At 44.2% G+C, this 22,607-nt stretch overlaps 8 protein-coding genes; 3 read left to right on the top strand and 5 right to left on the bottom strand.

Annotated features, from left to right (window-relative positions):
• Positions 1-8,826: 8,826 nt before the first annotated feature.
• Positions 8,827-10,087, top strand: FFUJ_00592 (uncharacterized protein; the record flags this gene model as incomplete). XM_023573122.1 has 6 exons in its annotated part: positions 8,827-8,852; positions 8,904-9,006; positions 9,050-9,204; positions 9,347-9,517; positions 9,565-9,990; positions 10,048-10,087. The coding sequence occupies 6 exons, from the start codon at positions 8,827-8,829 to the stop codon at positions 10,085-10,087; spliced, it is 921 nt and encodes a 306-aa protein (XP_023424899.1).
• A 502-nt stretch (positions 10,088-10,589) lies between these two features.
• Positions 10,590-10,850, bottom strand: FFUJ_00593 (uncharacterized protein; the record flags this gene model as incomplete). Its single annotated transcript, XM_023573121.1, has 1 exon — positions 10,590-10,850. One exon carries the CDS (start codon positions 10,848-10,850, stop codon positions 10,590-10,592), a length of 261 nt encoding a protein of 86 aa, XP_023424898.1.
• Positions 10,851-12,175: 1,325 nt separating this feature from the next.
• FFUJ_00594 (related to F1F0-ATP synthase subunit G) lies at positions 12,176-12,886 on the bottom strand (the record flags this gene model as incomplete). XM_023573120.1 has 3 exons in its annotated part: positions 12,176-12,407; positions 12,464-12,548; positions 12,610-12,886. 3 exons carry the CDS (start codon positions 12,884-12,886, stop codon positions 12,176-12,178), a joined length of 594 nt encoding a protein of 197 aa, XP_023424897.1.
• A 604-nt stretch (positions 12,887-13,490) lies between these two features.
• FFUJ_00595 (probable L-arabinitol 4-dehydrogenase) lies at positions 13,491-14,680 on the bottom strand (the record flags this gene model as incomplete). XM_023573119.1 has 3 exons in its annotated part: positions 13,491-13,889; positions 13,960-14,419; positions 14,484-14,680. 3 exons carry the CDS (start codon positions 14,678-14,680, stop codon positions 13,491-13,493), a joined length of 1,056 nt encoding a protein of 351 aa, XP_023424896.1.
• A 2,134-nt stretch (positions 14,681-16,814) lies between these two features.
• Positions 16,815-17,787, bottom strand: FFUJ_00596 (related to NFU-1 protein (iron homeostasis); the record flags this gene model as incomplete). XM_023573116.1 has 2 exons in its annotated part: positions 16,815-16,937; positions 16,993-17,787. 2 exons carry the CDS (start codon positions 17,785-17,787, stop codon positions 16,815-16,817), a joined length of 918 nt encoding a protein of 305 aa, XP_023424895.1.
• A 538-nt stretch (positions 17,788-18,325) lies between these two features.
• Positions 18,326-19,098, top strand: FFUJ_00597 (uncharacterized protein; the record flags this gene model as incomplete). XM_023573115.1 has 2 exons in its annotated part: positions 18,326-18,510; positions 18,564-19,098. 2 exons carry the CDS (start codon positions 18,326-18,328, stop codon positions 19,096-19,098), a joined length of 720 nt encoding a protein of 239 aa, XP_023424894.1.
• Positions 19,099-19,283: 185 nt separating this feature from the next.
• FFUJ_00598 (uncharacterized protein) lies at positions 19,284-20,579 on the bottom strand (the record flags this gene model as incomplete). The annotated part of the gene is made up of 1 exon (XM_023573114.1): positions 19,284-20,579. The coding sequence occupies one exon, from the start codon at positions 20,577-20,579 to the stop codon at positions 19,284-19,286; it is 1,296 nt and encodes a 431-aa protein (XP_023424893.1).
• A 214-nt stretch (positions 20,580-20,793) lies between these two features.
• FFUJ_00599 (uncharacterized protein) lies at positions 20,794-21,411 on the top strand (the record flags this gene model as incomplete). XM_023573113.1 has 2 exons in its annotated part: positions 20,794-20,977; positions 21,125-21,411. The coding sequence occupies 2 exons, from the start codon at positions 20,794-20,796 to the stop codon at positions 21,409-21,411; spliced, it is 471 nt and encodes a 156-aa protein (XP_023424892.1).
• Positions 21,412-22,607: the final 1,196 nt, after the last annotated feature.

The following is a 22,607-nucleotide window of genomic DNA, read 5'->3' as shown; positions in this document are numbered from 1 at the left end:
CTTAACTAGAGTTGCTATTCTTAAGGAGCTTAGGGTAAAGGATATAACCTACCTTCACCAGAGAAGAGGTACTAATAGCAAGCCTATAGGGGCTATAATATTAAAAAAACTGCTTAAGTAGATTAAACTCTTAAAGTGGATTTAAGATATCCCTTAGAATCTAAATAAGTCTAATATATTTAGCCGCTTTAGTAGGTATAACCACATTTATGTTAAGAGGCTAGGTCCTGAGATAAAACCAGATTAAAGTAAATATACACTTAGGGTAATTAGGTTAAAGTTATATAAAGGAAAGCCTATATAAAGGAAAGAGACGTTTTATAAGGCAATCCCTTAGCTAAGATCAGCCAGGGTAAGAGGTACTTAAGCTACTAGGCTTGCGAAAATTGGTATAAATGTTTGCAGAAGTATACCGGATTTTAATACCCCTATATAGCAGTTAAGGCTATAATAAGTAATTAATTTATTTAATCAGTCAGGACCCCCTATATGGAGATTATTACCTATTTCTATTACTAGTTAGAATTATAGTTTAGGGTTACCAATATATATAATACCCTTATTGCTAAGGGTCCCGGTTTAGCAAGCCTGCATAGTAACCCTAAGGCTAGCTTTAAAAACTCCTATATTAGATACCCCTTATTAAAAAAGCAGAATTCCTATCTAGTACCCTATAACTCTAAAGAATGCTAGTGGTAACTCTATTTAGTACCCTATAACTCTAAAGAATGTAACTGTTAACCCTAAATCTATTAAGGTTACTTTAATAAACTGGCTAAAGCTTAAAAGTCCTATACTATTGCTAGATCTAAATAATCGCTTAAGTCCAGTCTTGCCGCAAAACCGATAGATACTTTAAAGCCTTAATCCATTCCCTTTACCTCTACTATTACTATCTATTAAATAGAGTCCTAAGCTAAGTATTTAATTAAGCCTATAGCCTTTTATAATTTAGGAGCTAGTAGTTTAATTAAACCCTTTATTAAGGCAGCCTGTTATAATAGTTGCAATTAATAAACCTGCTATTATTAAGGATATATTATATATATACTATGCCAGGATAACTAAAGGGGATAAGGAGGCTGCTAAAAGAATGATCTAGGATCTTAGAGCTTGCTTTTAGGAGATAATTATTAAACTGAAGTTATAGAAGCTGCCTATTTAAGGTATACCTAATTATCCTTTTCTCCTGACTTTAAGGACTTAGGCTATATTCATTTCTATAAGGTTAATAAGACCTAGTTAGTAAGATAATATCTAGAACTTAATAGTTAATACTTTTTAACCTTAAGCCTAATCGGGTTAAACTTGCAATAAATGAATAGCAGTAAGGAACCAGGAGTGATAGGAGGATATAGGTGTTTATTAATATAATAGGATAGGTTATAAGCTTTACTTAAGTTAGGATTAATTAATTAGTTAGTCGTAAAAGGACTGCTAGGGAGGAAGGACTTATTATATATATATAATTGCTTTTAGTAAATTACTTATTTAATGTGGTTTCTTAGGCATAAGGGTATGCATTAAAACCATATAGGGACCTATATGATAGTTACGATAAGCATTCTAGGGTAAGAGGTCTAGCCTTGTTAGTAGGGTCAGAAGGCTATCTATAGTAATAGATATAAAGGGATAGATTCCCCTTAATATCTTAATTTTAGTATGCCTTTTTTAGACTGAATTTTATACTTTTTATCCTTATATTTAATATTATTAAACTGATTACTTAATTACCTATCTAATAACAAAGACCCTGTCTTAATTGAACCTTTATGGCTGTATGCACTTAGCTTGCAATTGAGGCTATTGGAAATTATTGTCTTCTTGCAGTCTTTTCCTTGTTGTTGCTCTTCACCTTTAAAGTACTTATAAAATATAAAGATATCTATATAAATAGTCTTACTTAAGGAGGTAGTAATAAGTCTTTAGTTATCTTTATTATCTAGATTATCTAGATTAAAGATATTAAGTATCTCCTTTTAGATCTTCTTACTTAAATCGCCTATAGATTAGGTAGTATTTACTATTACTCCTTAATATCGTTAAGAGGTGCTATTATTATTAGATCCTTCTAATATATTATCTTAAGGAATAGGAACTTATAGTATAGAAGCTAAAGTAAAAAGCATATTATTTAGTTATTATACTATAATTAGTTTTGCCTAATTTTAATTATTAAATTAATATAATTTATATACCTTAATATATTTTTCTTACCACTATAAAAGATACTTAAAATAAGAGATATAAGCTTAAAGTAATGCCACCAGTCTATTAGCTATTAATAATTTAAAGATTTATTAAAATAGCATTTAATATATTATATTTATAGTATTTAAATCTTAAATAGTAAAGGTATTAGCTGCCTTAATGCAGTAATACTTTTCTATTATTTAATAGAAGTATACTACTTATACTAGAATTCTTTAATATTATTTAATCTATTAAATAATATCTTCTTTTACTTTATAAGGATTATAGAGGATTAATTATTATTTATATTATTACAATTATAGAGCTTTAAATCTATCTTTATTATTATTGCCAGACTTATTATTATAAGCAGGTTAAGTATTGCTATACCCTTAAGGTTATTACAATAAAAATAAAGGTAATATATTATAATATTAATTATCCTTAAAGTTATTAAAATACTTTTCTTATTATTATAGTTAAGAGTTTATTGCTGTATTATATCCTTAGCCTATAGGGTTATTAAGACCATTACTATAATTAGATTAAGCCATTACAGTAAAAATGCAGTTATAATAGCCTTTAAAAAGACTTAAGTGTATAGAGCTATAAAAAGGCAATATTAAATAATATATTAATTAAAGGTATATAGTAATTATATTAAAAGGTATATAACCTATAGTTATATTAATTACTTTAAGTAATATAGAGATATAATATACTAAAAGGTAGTAGTTTAATAGAATAGTAGCTCTTTCCTATTTAATAATTATAAGGGGTTACTGCCCTGCACTAAATATTATACTACTTACTTAAGCTATCTTATACCTCCTAGCCTTGGTTTTATTTTAATATATTACTTAAAGGGTCTTGCCCATAAATATTAAATAGCTAATAAATTTATCTCGCTTAATATCTTATAGAGATTTTCTACAATTAAGTAGTAGACCTAAATAAATATAGCTAGGGGGCCTTTTTTTTATAATATTAATAATCTAGAATAAAAAAGGCTAATTATTTTAAAAAAAAGTAAGGTTATTATATAAGTAGATTAACTTTATAAGAGAGTGTATTAATAGAGATAATTATAGGTTATATATATTAGTAATTATATAAGGTAGATTATACTTTTTTAGGTAAATACTAAAAAAGCTAAAGGTTATAGGTTTAAATTTAATAAAAGATATTATTTTTTATAATTTTTGCTTTTTTATAATATAACTATATAAAGTAGGGATTAAGGATTAAGGATTATATATATATATATATAATAATAACTTCCTAATTAAGACTTTTAAGTTAATTAAATAATTATTAATTTTTAAATATAATATATACTTTTAGTAATGCCTTTAATAGCGCTTATATAGATAATAGTAATTAAGGTTATTAAGTAGTAAATTTAGTGGTGCTAAAGATATTAAAAATGCATTTAGCAGGCTTAAAGGTTATTAATAGTAGTTAAAGTGCTGATTATAGATAGTTAGTTACTAGAGATCTTTTATAACTGCTACTATTTAATACTAAATCACCCTTAGTCATAAGGTAATAGTATTTAAAGAGGTATGCAGGTTTATTTAAAGGTGGGCCATAATGTTGTTAGGACAACACCAAGGCCTGGATTAACTATTATCCCGCTAGTTAGGATTCTTACGCATTACCTAAATATAGATATTATAACTTAAGCTTTTATTATTTCCTTTAAGGCACCTTATTGCAGTAAGACTTCTCTTAAAGTATTAAAAATTATAAGACTTTTAATCTATATAATTAACTAAATATATACTTATATAATTAACTCTAGATTTAACCCTAATATTAGACTATTAATTTTAAAAAATAAATATCTTTAAAATAAGCTATAATTAGGATAGCTAATAAAGGCAATAGAAAAAAATAAAAAGCTTATTATTAATAAGATATAGTATAATCACTTTAAATAAGAAAAAACCTATATTAATATTACTAGTAAGCTTAATAAAGTAGAAATAATAATTTTTATATTAACTATTTATTAAATATTAATCTCTTTAGGATTTTAGAAAATAAAGCTAATAAAAAAGCCAGGCTTAATAAAATTAATAAAAGCTAAAAGACTTACTTAATATTTTACCTATTAAGACTAGACCCTAAAAAACTAAAAGTTAATAATTTAATTAGATAAAACTGCTATAATTCTCTTATATTAGTAAAAAGATTATTGCATATAGTAGAGATTAAATAAGCAGTTTCTATATAGCTATATTTATAAGCAGTAAAAAGGCATAATAGAGTTTATATTCTAAAAATATTTTTCCTATAATAAAAAGGGACCTTATTACTATTAGGTTTTAAAAACTAAAAAGGAAAAGGCAGATTCTATATTTATCCTTAAGAAGCTTAACTGCAAGTTTAAGCTAAAGAAAAAAGAGAAATAAAAGCTCTTAATGGCAATAAGAAAAATAAATTTAAGAAATCTACTAGGCAAAAAGCCAGCTTAAAAGTAAAATAAAAAGACTAAAAAACTTATAAGAAAAGAAAGAAAGAGAGGTATTAATTAATAGTAATATTAATAGAAGATTTTAATTCTAAAATTACTTCCTTTTATATAGAAATATAAAAAAGAAAGACTTAGTACAGTTATTTAGAAAGATAAAGCACTAGTATATTTATATTATATATAGTAAAAGGTTTTTAACCTTACTAGTATATAGTAACTTCTTTAGTATAAAAATAGCCTAGATTTAAATGCAATTAAAGCAGCCTGGCCTTATTTAAAGAGAGAAACTATAAAAAAAGGCACTCCTTAAAGTAAAAGTAAAGCTATTTACAGGTAGGAAGTAGCATAATTAGTAATACTGCAAAAGTTAATCTAAACTTAAATTAAATAGATACCTTATTATATAGAAAAAATTATTAAGCTAAAAGAAGGAAATAAATATAAAAAAGGCAGAGATTATTTAATATAAAATTAACCTTTTTAGAAATACTACCCTACTTTTAATAGCACTAGCTATTTTTAGCCCAGTGATGCGTGAGAATCCTGACTAGCGGGATAATAGTTAATCCGGGCCTTGGTGTTGTCCTAACAACACCACGGCCCACCTTCAAATAAACCTGCATACCTCTTCGAATACCATCACCTTGTGACCAAGGGTGATTTGGTATCACCCAGTTTAGCATAACCGGGGGTCAAGACAAAACTTTTGGCAGGGACCTCCATACAATACCTCTGAATGATAGGTTCCGTTGATATAGGCAGTTAGCATCATCACCTGATGACTGGCGCACCACCTTTGATAATGGAGAGCTTTTTTCCTCCCTGCCAGGCATGGTTCGACGCACAAACAGCCTACAATTCAACTGAGACTGGGTTGTCACACTGCTCTCGGGAACCTTTTTTTTTTTTCTTTTCCGGTTTTCAAAACTTCCTCTCTGTAGTGTCCAAGTCGACACGGCGTTCCGACTAACAGTTCATCTCAAATGAATTCCTGTGCTGTTTCAGAGGCATGGTCCAATGAGATGTTAGTCCGGACAATGCCCGGGAAAAAAAGGTCATGGGCCAATAATCTTACATCCAATGTTGGTAGATAGACGATGAGCCAACCGTCTCGATTCAAAACCGAACATGAACGAAGCCGTGAATGTTTGTTGCAGAAAAGAAACCGCCTGGTATTGTTAAAATCGCTCGGGAAAAGCGACGCGCATCCCACAAAATCCATTTGATGCCCGACAGAAAATGTCACGAACCAGCATCAAATCTAGAATCATCACATCGATTGCAACAACCGAGTCAGTCCTGGCATTTTTGTCTTCACCAAGTCTCCTCATCTAGTCCCATGTTCCCTGTTGGCTCGATGCTAAAGTGATTAGAGACATGACCGTCGTCGGCTAGGGGCATTGGTATCCTCCCCCGAAACACAACCAACAGCGGGACGAACCCCTCATCCTCCACAGTGACAGCGATCAGTGGCTGATCGGGGGCGCGGTTAGAGGGAGGGACGGAACCAACACGAACAAGAGAAGAAAAGAACCTAAACGGCACCCGTCGTCCATCGTCCGTCGTCCACCGCCCGAGGCCAATAGGCGGTTGCGGCTTCAGCGCCGTCAGCCGGTGACAGCCATATCTATCATTGCACTCGACGGCATCAATCAATCATGTACAAGGGAAAGCCATCATGGCTGAATGTTTCGCACGTTGAGATCCAGCACTCCTCCTCTCCCTGCTATTCCAAGGATGGCCAAACGGCCATCGGTGCAACCTCATCACATACCGCAAGACTGGAAAGAGAAAGGACCCCAAGGATGGATGTGATATCGTGTGTTGCAGAATAACAAGACCTCCTCGGGAGACCATTTGGGCCATGGAAACCAACGTCACAGGCCGTTTGGGGAGGCCAGCCAAGGGAATGCGATGCATAAGCTATTACAATTTTGATGGGCTGGATAAGGTACGCGATGAAGGAGTTCGCTGCAGGTGCTGCAGAGCGTCCAAAGCCAAAGGCTGTCAGTCAGAGACAGCGAGTGAGCGCATGTATGTACTGTAGGTGCAGTATGGACGGGTAGGTAAGGCAGGTTAAGTTCCTTGCATAAAACACAACAAGTGGTTCTCACACGAATCCATCCATCAGCCCCGCTAGGTACTAAGGTAGGTAGGTAGGTAGGTAGCATAGCCCAGCGATATCGAGGTTGGTTGCCCCTCTGAATGAGCTGTGTGTGGGTTTCATTAGGTTGTGATTGATGTTGATACGGAACGGTACTTTGGCGACACCCTTGGCGCAAGCTTTGGGATATCCTCTTGACCACTTTCTGGTACTTGTTAGTGAAATTGGGGATCGGAATATGAATGGCAAGTTTACGATTCTGATCTATTTTCAGCCCGACCCATCTTAGTCCCGAACTGGTCAAAAGTTGTAATAGTGCCGCTGGCTTCAGTGGCATTTGATAAGTTACTACTAGTAAGTATGGTAATCTGAAGTGGGCTGCCTGAGGTGTTCTCATGGCCACCAGAAAGATTCTCCAGGGATGGTAACACAAGGCTTCGACCGCTTTTCGAGGCGCATGATAATAATAATCACAATACAAATAACAAGCAGGACTCGACCAACAGCCGTCATCTCAACAGGGGGTGTAATGCAAAAATGAAGAGGGGCGAACCCTCGAGGGGCACACACCCACAGGTTCAAGGTCCAAGGTCCAAGGTCCCACGTCCACCTAAACTGCTAGGTAGGACCCATTGGATCCATCCATGCCCGTCTCTGTCTCTGTCTCTGTCTCTGTCTCTGTACCTGTACCCGTACCTGTACCTCTAACGCTGTGCCTAGGGCTGCCTTGCCTCGCCTTGCCCTGTTAGCCTGTCTTCCATGCCTTAAGCTACCTACGGTGCTGTAAGTTAGCTAGGTACCTTAGCTGTATCCATGTCCCACGCTCCAGCTCCACACTCTTGCTGGCGACAATAAGTATCAACAACCTTCCTCCTCATCTTTTCCGGCTTCTTTCTTGCCCATGACCTTTTTAATGCCCTTTGCGTTTGTTTACCTCCAGCTACGAGCCTCTATTATCTCAATTAACTACTCGGTGTTCATCTGGGCTCAGACTTTTCGGTCCACAAGTCTCGAAAAGAGGATCACGAGAGAACAAAAACCCCTCCTACAGTCTTCAAACTCAACTCAGTCGAGTCCTTCATCTCACAACCGCCTCCCATCTCCTTGCTTCGTGAGCCAACTTGGCCGTATTCTCGACACAGGCACTGAAATTGGAATGCATCCAGGAGGTCTTCTGTCCAGTTGCATTATATATATATACACAACCTACGCCCAGCACAACATCTTCAAGTCCTGACACCGACGTTTCACCTCGGGTGAATTTGCGATTCGCGTAAATTTATCTTCTCAACCTCTTATTCGACACTCCATAACATTCCTGGCGTTTTCCTGGACGGCTTCTGGTCTCTCTAATACACGTGCTTCGGCCTCTGGACTCGCTCATATTCGGTAAGTTCATACTATAAACCCTCTGTGCGGGTTCATCCTGAGGCTTCTCAGACATCCTACTCTCTCTTCTCTTTTCAAGCCTTCTGCTCCCCCAGGACTCTCAGCCAACTCAAATATGGCCATAAACACCATTGGATGAAGCTTTCTCTGCTTTGATCCACAGGAGCTGCTATAAGCACAACTGCAATATTGTGCCCTCCCAGCCTTATCGCCGCTGAGGTTCTTTGGGTTGTGTTAGTGTGTATGCCCGGGCGATCCTCAAGTTTGGTTGAAACAACCCATCGAGTCCCAAGGTGCCCGAAGCATGTTGGGCTTGTCCTGACAACTCAAATTATCGCATTCCCTTGAAAATATTTAGGTTCTTGTTCTGTCGGACCCGCATTGCTTCTCACGTTCATTCCTTCGCCAATATTCGCTTTATTTTTTCTTTATACTTCACCTGGTGGATCTTGTCTTCTTCACTTTCGCGCGTCTGCTAACTCTCGCAGCGATATTCTCCACCAGAACTAGAAACTTGGCTCATTCTGGTTTCAAAAACGCAGCTCGGATTACCTGCGTAATCTCCCACCGGCAAATCACGTCTTGCTGCAGCCTTGCCTTGTGGCCCTCGTCCAAGGCCCTGCGCTTCATTGGGACATTGCAGCCTCGACGGTTTTCATCCATGGTTGTAATGCCTCCTCAAAACAGGTATGCTATAGATCTCTTTGTCGGGCAGCCAATCTTACATATGCAATGCAGCGTGAACGAGTCGGAAGGGCGATACCTTCAAGATGGGTTCTGGCAACATGGCCGTTTCTATGGCTCTTGGAAACCTGGCAAATACTTATTTCCAATTGACTCAGTAAGTCGTCTGAAAATGACAATATCGTACGCCACCTGACCAGCAACAGGAAGAGTTGAATCGTTTGGATATATTTCATAAAGTCTTCCTTCTGGCACGAGACAATAAGCCATTTCTAGCTCCCATCAGACGTACCTCGCCCAGAATCATGGATATTGGTACGGGCACAGGTATCTGGGCAATCAATGTGGCCGAAGAGTATGAATGCCTGTGCCATTGATCTCGTTTATCACCACGTTACTGACCTAAAGAAGATGTCTCTCAGATGCTCAGATCATGGCCGTAGACCTGAATCAGATTCAACCAGCATTGTATGCTCGCTCACACTCGCTCTTTGTAGGCCATCGGCTAATGTAGATAGGATCCCCCCTGGCTTTATGCCAAAGCAGTATGACATTGAAGAACCGTCTTGGGGGCCCCTACTGGCGGACTGCGATTTGATTCATATGCGAATGCTACTTGGCAGTATTCAGACGGACTTGTGGCCTCAAGTCTACCACAATGCCTTTGAGTATGTTCGGAACTATATCTTTGAGCATCACACTGATACCTCACTAGGCACTTGACTCCAGGCATCGGCTTCCTGGAGCACATTGAGGTTGACTGGATACCCCGATGTGATGATGATGAACGCCCAGCAAATTCCGCATTCGTGAAGTGGGCAGAGCTTTTTCTCGACGGCATGGATCGATTCAACCGCAGTGTCAGAGTCATACCGCAGGAACATCGGCAAATGCTCGAAGCTACAGGTTTCACAGATGTCAAGCAGGAGGTGATCAAGGCCTATGTTTGCCCCTGGTCTGCTGATCGAAATGAACGTGAAATCGCTCGATGGTTCAACATCGGACTGTCTCATAGTCTGGAGGCCATGAGCTTAAAACCCCTAATCGAGAAACTCGGATTCGAGGCCGAGGATGTCCGTGAGCTATGTGAGAGAGCGAAGCGCGAAACGTGTGTTTTGCGCTATCACACTTATTGTAATATGTGAGTCTACAAACGCCTCCTACCGACACACTTGATGGCATATTAACGCTTTCGCAGTCATGTCTGGACGGCTAGGAAGCCCGGACCTCAACAGTAATACCAAATGCTCATTCAAGCGGGGGGTATTCACCGCATAACGCAAGGAATACGAACAGCCTTGGCAATACTGATGCGCATTGTTCGAAGCACATTACGCTGAGGAGCGTGGTGAAGCCATCGGTCCGTCGATTTGGGGAATGGCATGGTTTCCAATCCAAATCGGCCTGGTGAACTGACAGGGTTTCAAGCGCCGGCGCCAGCGCTTTTGCGCGCAACTGCATCCTGACGATCCATAAATGGTACCACGATTTCCCAATGCTGCAGTACTTCTCGCTTGCCATATCCGGGGGCCCCTTGAATTTGAAGACACGCCTTACCTCAATGGCAGCATGGTACCGACGGTCACCAACAGGCAAGGATTCTCAATTGTATCACCAACAGCGGGCGGGGTCTTGATCACATCAACCAGTCCACCATCCTGAACAAGGCTGTCGATCTTTTCAAATTATCTGACCGCTAGATAACGGTCACCTGGCCACAATCATCTGCCAAGGGCCATATTATCTGCGCTCTCTTTCGCTGGCAAGGGTTCTGCTACCTGTTGTGGCAGAAGCGCTGGTAAGAACGACGCCGTTTTTGCCAAGGGCCAATATCGGACTCCATAGTATCCTAGGTCCGCGCGTGTCGGAACGGGCCTTCAGCATCGGCCAGGGTCCGGACCATACGGAATACTCAACCGCATCGCCCTGCGTTCGGAATATATTCCACATCTTATTTTCGCGCGCGGCTGTACTCCCACGTCTGTCCTCGTGGTCCGTCATTCTGTCGTCTATTAGACGCCTGATTCACTTCTTCTGTGTGGAGGAGGTAACATCGGAAGAAAGGGCTTATACACCCCATATCTGTCCTTATTTCCAGAAGCAGAAGGTGGTGGACAAGCCCAAGGTTCATCAAGCTATGACAAAGAAGTTGATATGGCAGATGAGGATTGAGCACGTCCTTCGCAAGACCTGCCCCAGTGAGCTAGTTTGCTCAGTTCAGGGATCGTGGGATATCAACTCGCTCAGGAGGTTGAGGAAATTACATTTGCTGGTATCATCTGGCAAATCGATCTGGGAGCTTTGCAGAGCTCACTCATACTAGACCCAAACTCTCATACAGAAATGTGAATACATTCAAAGTGTATTGTGCCACGCATTTGCCATTCCATGAATGTTTGCCCTACATACATTCATATAGATAAAGTACGCTTAATGGACTTGAAAGTTGTGAGCTTGTATTTCGTGGGGTTGAGTAAGGCTGTGGAATAAGGTAAGTTTCCTCATGCGAATCCCCCTTCAACCGCAACTTCCTTTTGCACAGGAAACAAGGTTCGTATTGAAAGACGTCTTTAGTCTTCAGCAGCATTGTCAGTATAGGGACCACAAACTAAGAAGACCCCTATACGAAGGCCCATCTGTAGTCATACTGACTCATTTCTCGACTTGAACTTTAATTCTAGGACTCACCAACTGTCATTGCTCCTAGTTAGGTATAAAGTTAAATGACAGTCATGTCTAAGGACAATTCCATAAATCAACTTCCTCTTTTAAAAAGAAAAAGAAGGCCTCGAGGCAAAGCAATAGCAATGGCCCATTCCAGAAAATCCCGATCGTAGACAACTTGGGCCACCTAGAATAAACCACATCAAGAGTCTTAGTTGTGAGTCAGTAACATCAGACTGTGGCAGGCAGTCTTAGGCATTTGTTAACCCCTCCCAGGTGACTAGACATCATGACAAGTTATGTGAGCTACCGAGACGATTGCAATTAAGGAGCATTTGATTCATCACAAGAAGGCTCATACAGTTATTAAATATCATTGTTGAAAGCTGTCCACGAAGGGGCAGCCCGCCAGAGGCTGGTTGATGTACAGTTCTACAAAAGAAAAGTGCTCAGAGGACAAACATCACAGGTCCGGTGAGACCGGTATTCCCAAGTCTCCCAGTTTTCAACTCCCCCTCAAACAAACGGTCTCCAACCAGCCCTTTTCAGGCGTCCTCAGCCGGGGAGAACCAAGTCTAAAGCCCATTCATCCTTATTTGTTATCACATCGTCCGGCACTCATCTATCATCACAACTCCTGCTCCTTACTACGCGAGACATATTTAGTGGTGGGAAGAGGCCTCGCCACGGTAGCCAACAAGCTTGAATCGTCCAATAATCTCACCAACGGTGAAAAAGCCGAGGACCTCAGCTGCGACAACACCGCCAGCGGCGAGCTGAGCAGGACCGATATTCCGTACCTGCTGGATAGCGTTCTGAGAAGACTGGATGATGGTACGGTTCTGGATGGACTTGATGATGCTCTGGTATGTGTTTTGGAAGGTGGCCAGGTTGCTATGAGATATAAATTAGTTGATGCCCCGCCATACGTAGGACTCGTGTGAACTCACGGAGGGCTCATCTTCTGGTTGTGGAAAACGAACTTGCCCAGCTCGAGGGCGACCTTGGAGTAGTAAACGACGAATGGGACTTGTCCTGCATTATAATGTCAACAATCAATGGCCACCGGTTGTGACTTTTGCAATGATCCACGTACGTTCAATGAAGCCGATGACCTTGCCCGTTCGTCCGCCAACCTTGCCTAGAGTGCTGGCAACGCCCTTGGCGTAACCAGCAATAGCAGGACCAGCAGCGGTTGTGACACGCGACAGACCTTCCTGGGCCCTTGAGGCAGCCAACTTAGCATTCTCGGTGGCTTTGGAGGCAGCCTGCTTTGCGTTCTCGGTGGCCTTCTGGGCGGCGGTGCTCTCGAAGCGTCGGGCGGCGACGCGGAGAGCGGGCGAACGGAGCATGGGACGAGCGAGAGAAGACATGGTGACGGATCAGGCAGTAAAAGAGTGCGAGATGCCTCGTAGATTCGAAATCGGAGCTCCGTGGAGTAAAAAGACCGGCGGCGGGTGGTCAATTGATGGAGTCGAAGCTGGGTCTGGATCTTGAGTGAGGTCGTCTGAGGGAGAAAAAAAGCTCGGAAGAACTCGCTGGATGGTGGTTGTAGCCGACGGCTCGAGACACTAGACCGTTTTCGGACTTGCTAGCCGCGCTGCCGCTGGATGGTCTACCTACAAGCTGGCAAGAACCTCATTGAATTGTGTATTATACATATCTTTACTGCTATATCTTTGCAAATGCACTCCTTGAGGACAGCAGTCAAAATCCGTTGATTTCCTTGTCTTGAATTCAAGCTCCCAAGTGGCGCATTCGACATTTTCCTATCCAGCATCTGTTTTATCGGGCTGCACAAGCATTCATATTCATGTTCAATTCACCAGTTCATCGCCAACAGTTCTTCACCAAATTTCAAATTCTCATGTCTATATCCCAAATAGAGGCTATTTGTACGGTCTTCTAACGGACCCGCGCCTAGAAATCAAAAACATACGCCGAGCACCAAATTTATATTGATCATTACTCACGTCTTCAATCCAGGCTCTGGATCATGACCTTGATGGCCCCGCTTTTGGCATCTGCAGACGTTTCAAACGCCTTAATGGCATCCTCAAGCTTGAACTTGTGAGTGACGAGCTTTGAGAGGTCAACTACGTTGCTCTCAACCAAGCGGATGGCTCTAGGCCAGGTGTTGCAATAACGGTACTGTAGCTGAATGTCGACTTCCCGTACACTTGCGCGCATGAAGGGGATGTTGATCTCGTTCTTCCCGACGCCAATGATAAAGACCTTGCCGCCAAACTTCACTGACCAGACGGCAGCGGCAATACTGCTTTCGACACCGGTACACTCCAGAGCAACACTGGGCTCAATGCCTCCAAAGCTCTTAACAATCGCTTTGGCGGAGTCCTCAGCTGACAGTCGCTCAACCTTGTGTAATCACGCGAGGGCAGAGCTCCTTAGCAAATGCCAACCGGCTCTCTGAAATGTCCGTGATGACGATAGGAGAAGCACCTGCGGCGGCACAGCACTGAAGGGTGATCAGACCGATAGGTCCAGCACCGCAAATCAGGACGGGGTCTCCCAGGGCGACCTGGGCCCTCTGCATGCCAGCAAGGGCAACACTGAGGGGCTCGAGGAGAGCGCCGTTCTCAAACGACATGTTTCCAATCTTATGGCACCAGACAGCCGGGTGGTTTATATATCGGCGCAACATGCCAGGAACAGGTGGTGTTGACAGGAACAGGACGCTCTCACAACCATTGTATCGGCCAGTAAGGCAGGGCTCGCAGGTACCGCAGGGGATATTTGGCTCGACAGCGACCCGGTCGCCAACCTTGAGATTGCTGACAGAAGGGTGCACGGCGATGACCTCGCCGGCCGACTCATGGCCCAAGATGTGGTCGCCCTCCACGATCATAGGACCGATGCAGCCAGCATGCCAGAAGTGAACATCGGAGCTATAACCCGGTCAGTGGTTGTTCTAATTGAGGCGGGGTCAGAACATGATTGACGGCAACTTACCCGCAGATACCAGTGCTGCGGATAGCAACACTGACCTCGCCATGCTTCAAGTCGGAGCCGGACTTGACGGATTCAGCAGAGGGTTCAGCAGCCGTTACCCAGAGGTCATGATTGGGGTTGGTGTAAACGCCAATGTTAGGCTTGAGAGTCGTCTTGACATCCGAGACCCCGTTTCCTTCGACTGCTGAAGGGCTCATGGTGGGCGATGTGTGTGTTTTACTTCGTACGACTGGAGTCTGATATCGGTGCTATGAGACGTTTGAGTTCAAGAAAGGCTTAAAGAAGACACAAGTCGAGGGAACGAACCCGCAGAGCGAGGCGCAAAGGGTCTTTTTAAATCATACCCATTTCTCCCACGGAGAAAATTTGGGGTCATGCGCTCTGCTATCGCCTGGTATATGTTTGGTTGCCTGGTACCAAGGCAAAACTGATTCCCCACGTTGAAACAATAACGCAGGGCCTCGAGATCCGGACACGCCAACAGCTCTCGCACGTCGCTCACTAGGTATGAGGGGATTGTGGGGTTTGCCTCGGTGGAGGCTGTATCACCCACTGCATATCGACTCCCGCGCCAATCACAGAAACAGGATCCGAGAATCCCAAGACGCCATCCCACTGCAACGGGCTTCTAGTGCAAAGTGGCTTCTCTTCAGCTAAGTTCAATTCGCGGTTGAATTCATTCTCCAGCTTTTTGCCGGTCGCTTCACAAGCTTCTTCTGGATAGATATCCGGCCCATGCCTACCTATGGGTAGGTACTGTGCTTGATTGTACTTGGAGGCCAGACCAGAGAGGAGAGATACCTACATGGTCATCCTCAAGGGCTCCCGGCATATCACTGCAGGGCCTTCTTTCGCTATTAGTTTACTTAGGTACTGCATCATGATAATGATGCCGGCGGCTCTCCGGCCCTGCATGTCCATCCACAACCGGAACGCAGAATCTCGTCGACATCGACTTGTGACATTCTCCCGGCGGAGCCAAGGGTACTCAGGGCGGCTCTTAACTGGTACGGCTAATCCAGCAGTTGGAGCTGTCGGCGGGTCCAAATTCAATATCCAATTCCCGTATCCGTAGTTTATTATCTGACCCAACGTTACTCTTTCGAGACAGTGTTACGCCGAAAATAAACCCTGCCCGAGAGCTTCCAGATCGCGCCAACCGGGCCAATTGCAGTGTACTCGAGCATTTCGCGACGCATTTTCTTCGGATCCATACCATCTAGCGTGTGTTTCCCAAAGACCCGAAGACCCAAAGTCTTGGTGGACCAGGTATAGGTAGTCAATGTTTGTGGGGGATGGTGTATCGCTGCTGGGGTCCCCTACAGCTCTTTGCGGATCTTTTTTCGACAATCCAAAGTCATAAGAACATCCGAAATCTCGTAAAGTCAGCTGCCAACTTCTCAATCCAGTCTTTCCTGGAAGGCTGCTGTCAATTGATGTCCATGCATTGTTGACCGTACAAAGACAAGCAAGGAGGTAGCGAGATCAACGCGCCCGCATCTGCATTTACATCCGCGTATGAGACTCGTTGACGGTAATTTGAAACCCCGCCAATACCCCAACGACTTACGGATGATATTCCTTTGGAACATCCCGGTGCACTTATAGACTCCTCGAAACATCACACTACGGACATGTCAAAGTCAGATGCTCACTGTCCAATCCAGACACGGCACCCCAGTTCGATTTGTCAATAGCGAGTCTACCTATACATACATAAAAGGTGGCTGTCTTGTGATATATGGATCGTATACGAAACAACCCAGTTCCCTACAGCCAGTGTTCGTCAAAGCGCACGCGGGCAGTACGACCTCCTAACACTGCTGGCATGGTGAAGGTGTCGTTTCTCTCGCAACAATGTTCCCAAAGCGTCAGCTTTAGGCTGATCTCCGATCTCTTCTTCCACCAACCCATTCGCTTCAAACAGCGAAACGTCGACTAATCCGATCTGTTCTGGAAATCCTGTTGTCCATCTCGAGAGCTCCTGCAGTAATGGGCATAGCACGGTAGCAGCGGCATTCTCGTGATGCAACTATCCCTGGCTTGTTCAATTGGGTTATATGCTCTATTTTCAGTTGGGATTAGCCCTCAGCTAGATCCGATACTGCGCAAAGCACCTCCGCTCTCAAAAAAAGGCCACAGGGCCGATATGCCGTGCATGCGCATTTCCAATCAATCACAAGAAGTCTTGGTCCGAACGTCGAATCGTGATTAGAAGCATTCCCCAAGCGCTTTACAGTAGTGAGATAGGCGAGGGACTAGATTCCGTGGGTATCATCAAATTGCCTCCAAAATATCATACATATAAGGATAATCCTTGTTTTAGCCATTCTACGCTGCCGAGCTGGCGGCTCCCTTTTGTTGCCTGAGCTTTTCCTCAAACTTTTCGAACTCCTGCAGAGCAATTTCCTCCTCCTGATCCATCACTTGCTTGACACCTTTTACCTCCTCAATCTGGAAGTTATGTTAGCCCAAGACAGTACGGTGTAAGCCATAATGGAGAACCTACATAATGCATCAACATGCCCTCAATTCCATTCTTGAGAGTGACAGTGCTTGAATCGCACGTACGACAGGCACCCCGCAGTCGGAGATGCACATAACCCTCGTCGTCGAAACCTCGAAAATCTATGTCGCCGCCATCCTCCTGGATAGCTGGTCGAATTCGTGTCTCAAGAAGCTCCTTGATCATACCAACAACCTCACTGTCGTCTTCGTTGTACGCAAGGCTATCCTCCTCCTCGGCCGCAGCGGCCTCACCCTCTCGGCGTTCGGAGACAGTGACGATCTTCTCACCTGCAGTGATCGCTTCTGTGATGAGGGCAAAGATCTCCGGTCGAATGTGTGCCCAATTGGCATCTGCAGCCTTCGTAACAGTAATGAAATCGGCGCCGTAGAATACCGATGTAACTCCATCGATATTCATGAGCTTGGCAGCGAGTGGAGAAGTATATGGCGGAGAAATGGTTGCTCGGGGGTTGAGATACTCGATAAAAGGTGTAGACAGCTCCTCAGGCACAACTCGATGGTTCGGTAGGAACTTGAGGGCATCTGGGTTCGGGGTGTTCTCCGTCTGGATGAAGATGGTTCGGATCCCGCTACCGACACCGGCGAGGCTTGGTATGGTTGTTGGAATATTGCGCTGTCGCTGTGCAAGGGGACGTGTAGCGTACGGACCGGCAAGAAGTTGTGGCCGGACGGTGCTGATTGAACGAGTCCATCGCTGAATTCCTCGGCAAGATGTCTCTGCGACGGGCCGAGCGACAGCGGCCAATGTCCGTGACATGGCTCTTGAAGTTGCCATGACGTAGGCTTTGAAGATAGATATGTCGAAGAAAGGATGCTACCGATTCGACTCCAATAAGAGGTCAAGGTGCAAGAAAACGGGCTTTGTTGAGAAATAAATTGGAAAGGAAGACAGGCTAGTTTCGGCGTTGACGGGTATGCTATAGCAACTTTTCGCCGCTCCAACTTGTGCTTGCTTGCTTAAACTCACTCACCTAGCCGTGATAGGTCCGAGCATTAGTAATGCGTGAGCTACCTATGATGCAAGGGCAAATTTAAAGTCCCGATGAATGCGCACGGACCAACATTCTACGTCGATTTTTTTTGTTTTCTTTCTTTTTCCTTCGGCTTGCAATTGCTGGGGTCCAAAATGTCAAGCGGGTAATAACGCGGGGCGATAGACCCCTTGGAACTGAAACTTTTTGTACCTTTTCTCACTTTCGTACACCGTACAGTAAGTACCTTTACCTTACCCTTAGGTTCCATCACATTAGCTTCCTTTCACCTTAATTACGGTACCTTACGTTCATACCTACTCGGTCGCATAGGATATCACAATGTCAGAACCAACTCAGGGAATAAACGATCTACCAGCCCAGCACCCAGAAGATACTACTACGCCAACCTCACAAGCTGAAGCAAAAGATGGCGATGATGCGACAACAAAACCAGACCCTTCACTATGTGGTGTATGTGAAGTAAATCCCCCAAAATACAAATGTCCAAGATGTCGCCTTCCATAGTAAGCTTCACAACTCAGTTGTTACCGCAGTCGGTGGCTGACCATTACCAAAGTTGTTCTGTTGCTTGCAACAAGATCCATCGCGAAAATCACCCTCCTGATCCCGAGCCAGCACCAGCACCGACACCAACAGCGCCTCAGTCGGCACTCTCCGAGTCGCAAGCAACATCACTGCATCAGCTCCCCGACCCCTCGAATCCCTTTCAGGCTCTCGAAAGCTCAGAGAAACTTCGCCTTCTCTTTCGCAAATATCCAGGCCTTCCCGACCAGCTCCGCAAAATAGATGCTGCCACGCTTCCACCTCCTGAGACCAAGCCTGCCATCCCCGCCTCGCTCCTCAAGGGCCTGCCACCAAAGCAAGAAGCTTGGAACCATGACGTTGGTATTCAGAACGGAAAAGAGGCTCTGCGCAAGGCTCGTCGCGCGGACGGTGAGCAGGGCGACGCTATACGCGAGTATTCAGAACTTATCCTTCACTTGATGAACACCGAGAGTGCACAGACGGACGTCGACAATATCATTCGGCAGAAAATGGCACAAGAGGATACAAAACTTATCGAACGCTTGATGGCGCAAGAAAAGCGTTAGATTTCCTCTTTGGTTCCAATCACATCTCACATGACACTGAAGATACTTTTTTGATTGCGGAGGTCATATATAAATATTCTCCTTCATGTTTAATATTTGGTCATTATGTTACAATACTCATTGGTGAGTTGTCTGTATATCATCCGCTCGCCAAATCCCCCCTGTCATTCGCATTCTTTCCCTCGCTAATGCATGAATCGCTTCAAGAAACCCGACTTGGGCGATTTTGGAGAAATAGATGACTGTGAGCTCGTCTTGGTAAAATTGGAGCCCTGGTCCTCAGCGTTGGGCTTCTGCTGGCTCAAACTAGTCTTTCGATGTTTGAGGCCTCCCCACTTCGAATCTCGTCGGACCTTGACTGGTTGGTCACTCTGAGACCAGTCCACCCTGTGTATCTCAGCCGCGTGCTGCGGGTTGGGGATGTTCACAAAACTACCTCTCCGCGAACCAGAAGTGGCTGCACTAGTCTCAGACCCTCGACGGTTAGGCGAAGTGTTGATACCAAACTCTTGCTTGAAAGGGGTTGCTGGGCCAGACTCGCGTACAAAGGGTGATGCATCGGAGAAACCTGACGAACTCGCGGATCCCCGTCTCACAGATGATGCGGCGTTCCCTTGAAAGCCCCCGACACCCGTACCTATTGAATCACGCCGGGGTTGAGGCAGAGGCTGCATGTTACCCGTGCTCATTCTTCGTGACAACTCAGGTCCATTGACATTCCAGAGCATGGAATTACGGGCTGTTTGTCTCTTGCGTTGCGTTGACACTTTATCCAGCTCAGTGCCTCCCGTCCTCGCAACGTTGCTGGCGCTAGTTGGTCTTCCGCTGCAAAGACTCTGTGCTCTTCTATACTGGCTATTGTACTCTTGCAGCGATATGGTGCCATTGTTCATAGAGTGGGGGCCGGGAGCAGGCCTCATTCCTTTGGATGAAGCTTTCTGAGTGAGGGGCTCGACTGTTGTAGTGCGAGCAAACTGTTGCGCTGCCACCTGAGGGACATGCCTGTAACGAGCAGGCTTCTGAACATCCTTTTCTGTTTGCTTCTGCGTCTCATCACTGTAGTTCGAGCCTCTGAAGTGGAAGGCGTCAAAAAAGCTGCCACGGCGTGGCGGCTTTGCAGACAAAGGTGAACTGAGTTTATCATCAGTCTTCTCTTTCCTGAAGACTCTTGATGAGACAGGGGTTGGAATCGATGGCAATGCATGTGTTGTCTGAATAGTCCGGGGAGACAGGGCACCCATACTTGTGGCAGATAATGGGGGGCGGAGTGAGTCCTCTGTGTGGACTGGACGACGAGGCTGGCCTTCGTGCTCGACTGAAATATCGTTTAACTTCGCGCTCAATTCGCTGGGGTCCAGTGGCTGGATCTGTAAGGCTTTTGGTCGATGCCTGGGTTTCCCAGGAGCCACTGTCGTGGGCGAAAACCGATGACTTGGCTCCTCCATTGAAATGCCCGTCGCGTACAGCATTGTTGTAGTCATGCTGGGCAAACTCGGTGACGGGCTTGGAGAAGGAGATATGGGATGGGATCCTAGGGGATTGAATGCCAGTATGATTGCTGCAGGGTTGCTGGCCACTGGTAGGTAATGTGATATCAACAAGCAAGCCTGCGTTTTACGATTCTTTGACTATATAGGAAAGCTTGAAATAGTCTTTGAACGTACTTAGTGGATGTTGGGGATCTCGGCGACATAAATGTCTCTTACCACAACGAAATGTAAACGTCGTCATGGCTACAGTTCCTTGGCAAAGCATGTTTGCCCTGGACTCCAGGCCTGGCCCACTCAGGAAAACTATGAAGCTGTCCGCGATGAGTGGGCATCTATCAACCAGAAGCGCCATCGTGGCGTAACTGGCTCGCAACTCGACGGCGGGCTGGGTGAGCTGGTCCCGCCAGAGCTTAATTTGGTCCCTTTGTTATGATCAACTAATGTCGCCTGCGTTCCTGATCGCCGAAAGGGGACAACTTCTCCAACCTAGTATTCCACAAAAACCCTATTCTCGGATATGGCTGCTTTAGAAATAGTCCACACAAACAGGACGTTTGGTAGATTCTTGGAGGATCCAGCTACATGGGCTGATCCAACGTCATTCAGGGTTTTTGGTAAGACATTGAAGCAGTCATTGGGTCTCGTGACAGAGCCAATGTCACGAACATGTGGAGGTCATCAAAGACTGGGCATTTCAATTCTCCAGGGATTTGGCACGGCGACATGCCTTGGGTCTCGAAGTGGCCGAACATCCTCTAGCCAGGGAATGGTGTTGACGTGGATGGAATTCCAGTCGAAGGGGCCAGAACTGCAAGGGCACTGAGTCGAACCAACAGAGATTTGAGTACCACTCAACTAAGAAAACGGCCACTCAATATCTTTGAGTGCCTTTTTGAAAAGTCGAGTCCAAAAGGATCAAATATGTCAGAGTTTCTTCACTCAAAGATGCAGATCCGGCATTGATTTACCTCTATGATCGCCATACATGGTTTGTCCCTGAACAGACCCCATCATCTAGCACGGACAAACTTGCAGCTCACTGGGAGAACTGGGATTTCACTTTGGATTCCCCAACTTGGCAGACGGCGGCGCTACACTTTGCGGGTACAATCCATTGACACTTGACAGGACTCGTAGGACGGCTCGTGCGTTTTCCGAGTTAAGAGCTCCCGCTTTGGGTCACAGGAATGTGCCAAGCCGGCTGTGACTTATAATGACTAGAACCAGACACGGGTGAGAACAACGTCTCTCGGAGTATTTGCAAGAGCCCAAAGCGTGCTTGAAGGGTCTTCTGGCAGACTTGCCAGTACCGTAACCTTTCTGTCGGTTTTCGCCGTTGCCGAGTTATTGGTTGATGGGAATAGCATGAAATCTGATGGATAATATTGATTGGCCTCGTCTCCCATAGCTTTCGGCCGAGATATTTGGCTCTGTATAGCAAATCTGATCTAAACAGTGCTTTGCATGGCATATTGTCGAGTCGTTATATCTTATAGTCGTTCCTTTCTTTCCCTTTGTTGGCGGAGCAAGATCCTATCCTACTTGTGCTCACAATCATGTGTACTTGACTGTGCAGCAAAAGTTCTGGTAAGTGAAAGATATGTTGACAATCCGCTACTAAACTGAAAAATGACGTATTCCTGTATCAGTCTGCTAGTTGGCCAGATGATAATATGTACCAGGCGGATTGTGTAGTCGAGTCTGTTAGTTGCGAACCACCAAAGTTTATTCGTTGGTGTTATCTCATGAATCGCGTCCTTAAAGCCAGTGAACGGATGCTGTGAGCTGCTAGTTTGAATATCCTCTGGTCCTATAATTACGATACGGATACGGACAGGCGCCAATAACAACCAACGTCTTCAGATATGTCAGCTATTATGCTCTCTGGAAGGTGCCTGTTGGGGAACCGGACCGATCTGCCTTGTTTTCTTTCCATCTCAACAACAGAGAAGTGTCTTGAGAACTGTTCGTAATGAGCAGTCAAAGCCGTGGATCACATATGGCAGCTTGGTGTCGACG

Source organism: Fusarium fujikuroi, chromosome FFUJ_chr01 (genome assembly GCF_900079805.1).
Source record: "Fusarium fujikuroi IMI 58289 draft genome, chromosome FFUJ_chr01".
Lineage (NCBI taxonomy): Eukaryota > Fungi > Ascomycota > Sordariomycetes > Hypocreales > Nectriaceae > Fusarium > Fusarium fujikuroi.
Note: the sequence above shows the minus strand (reverse complement) of the source record. Positions and strands in the feature narration are given on the sequence as shown.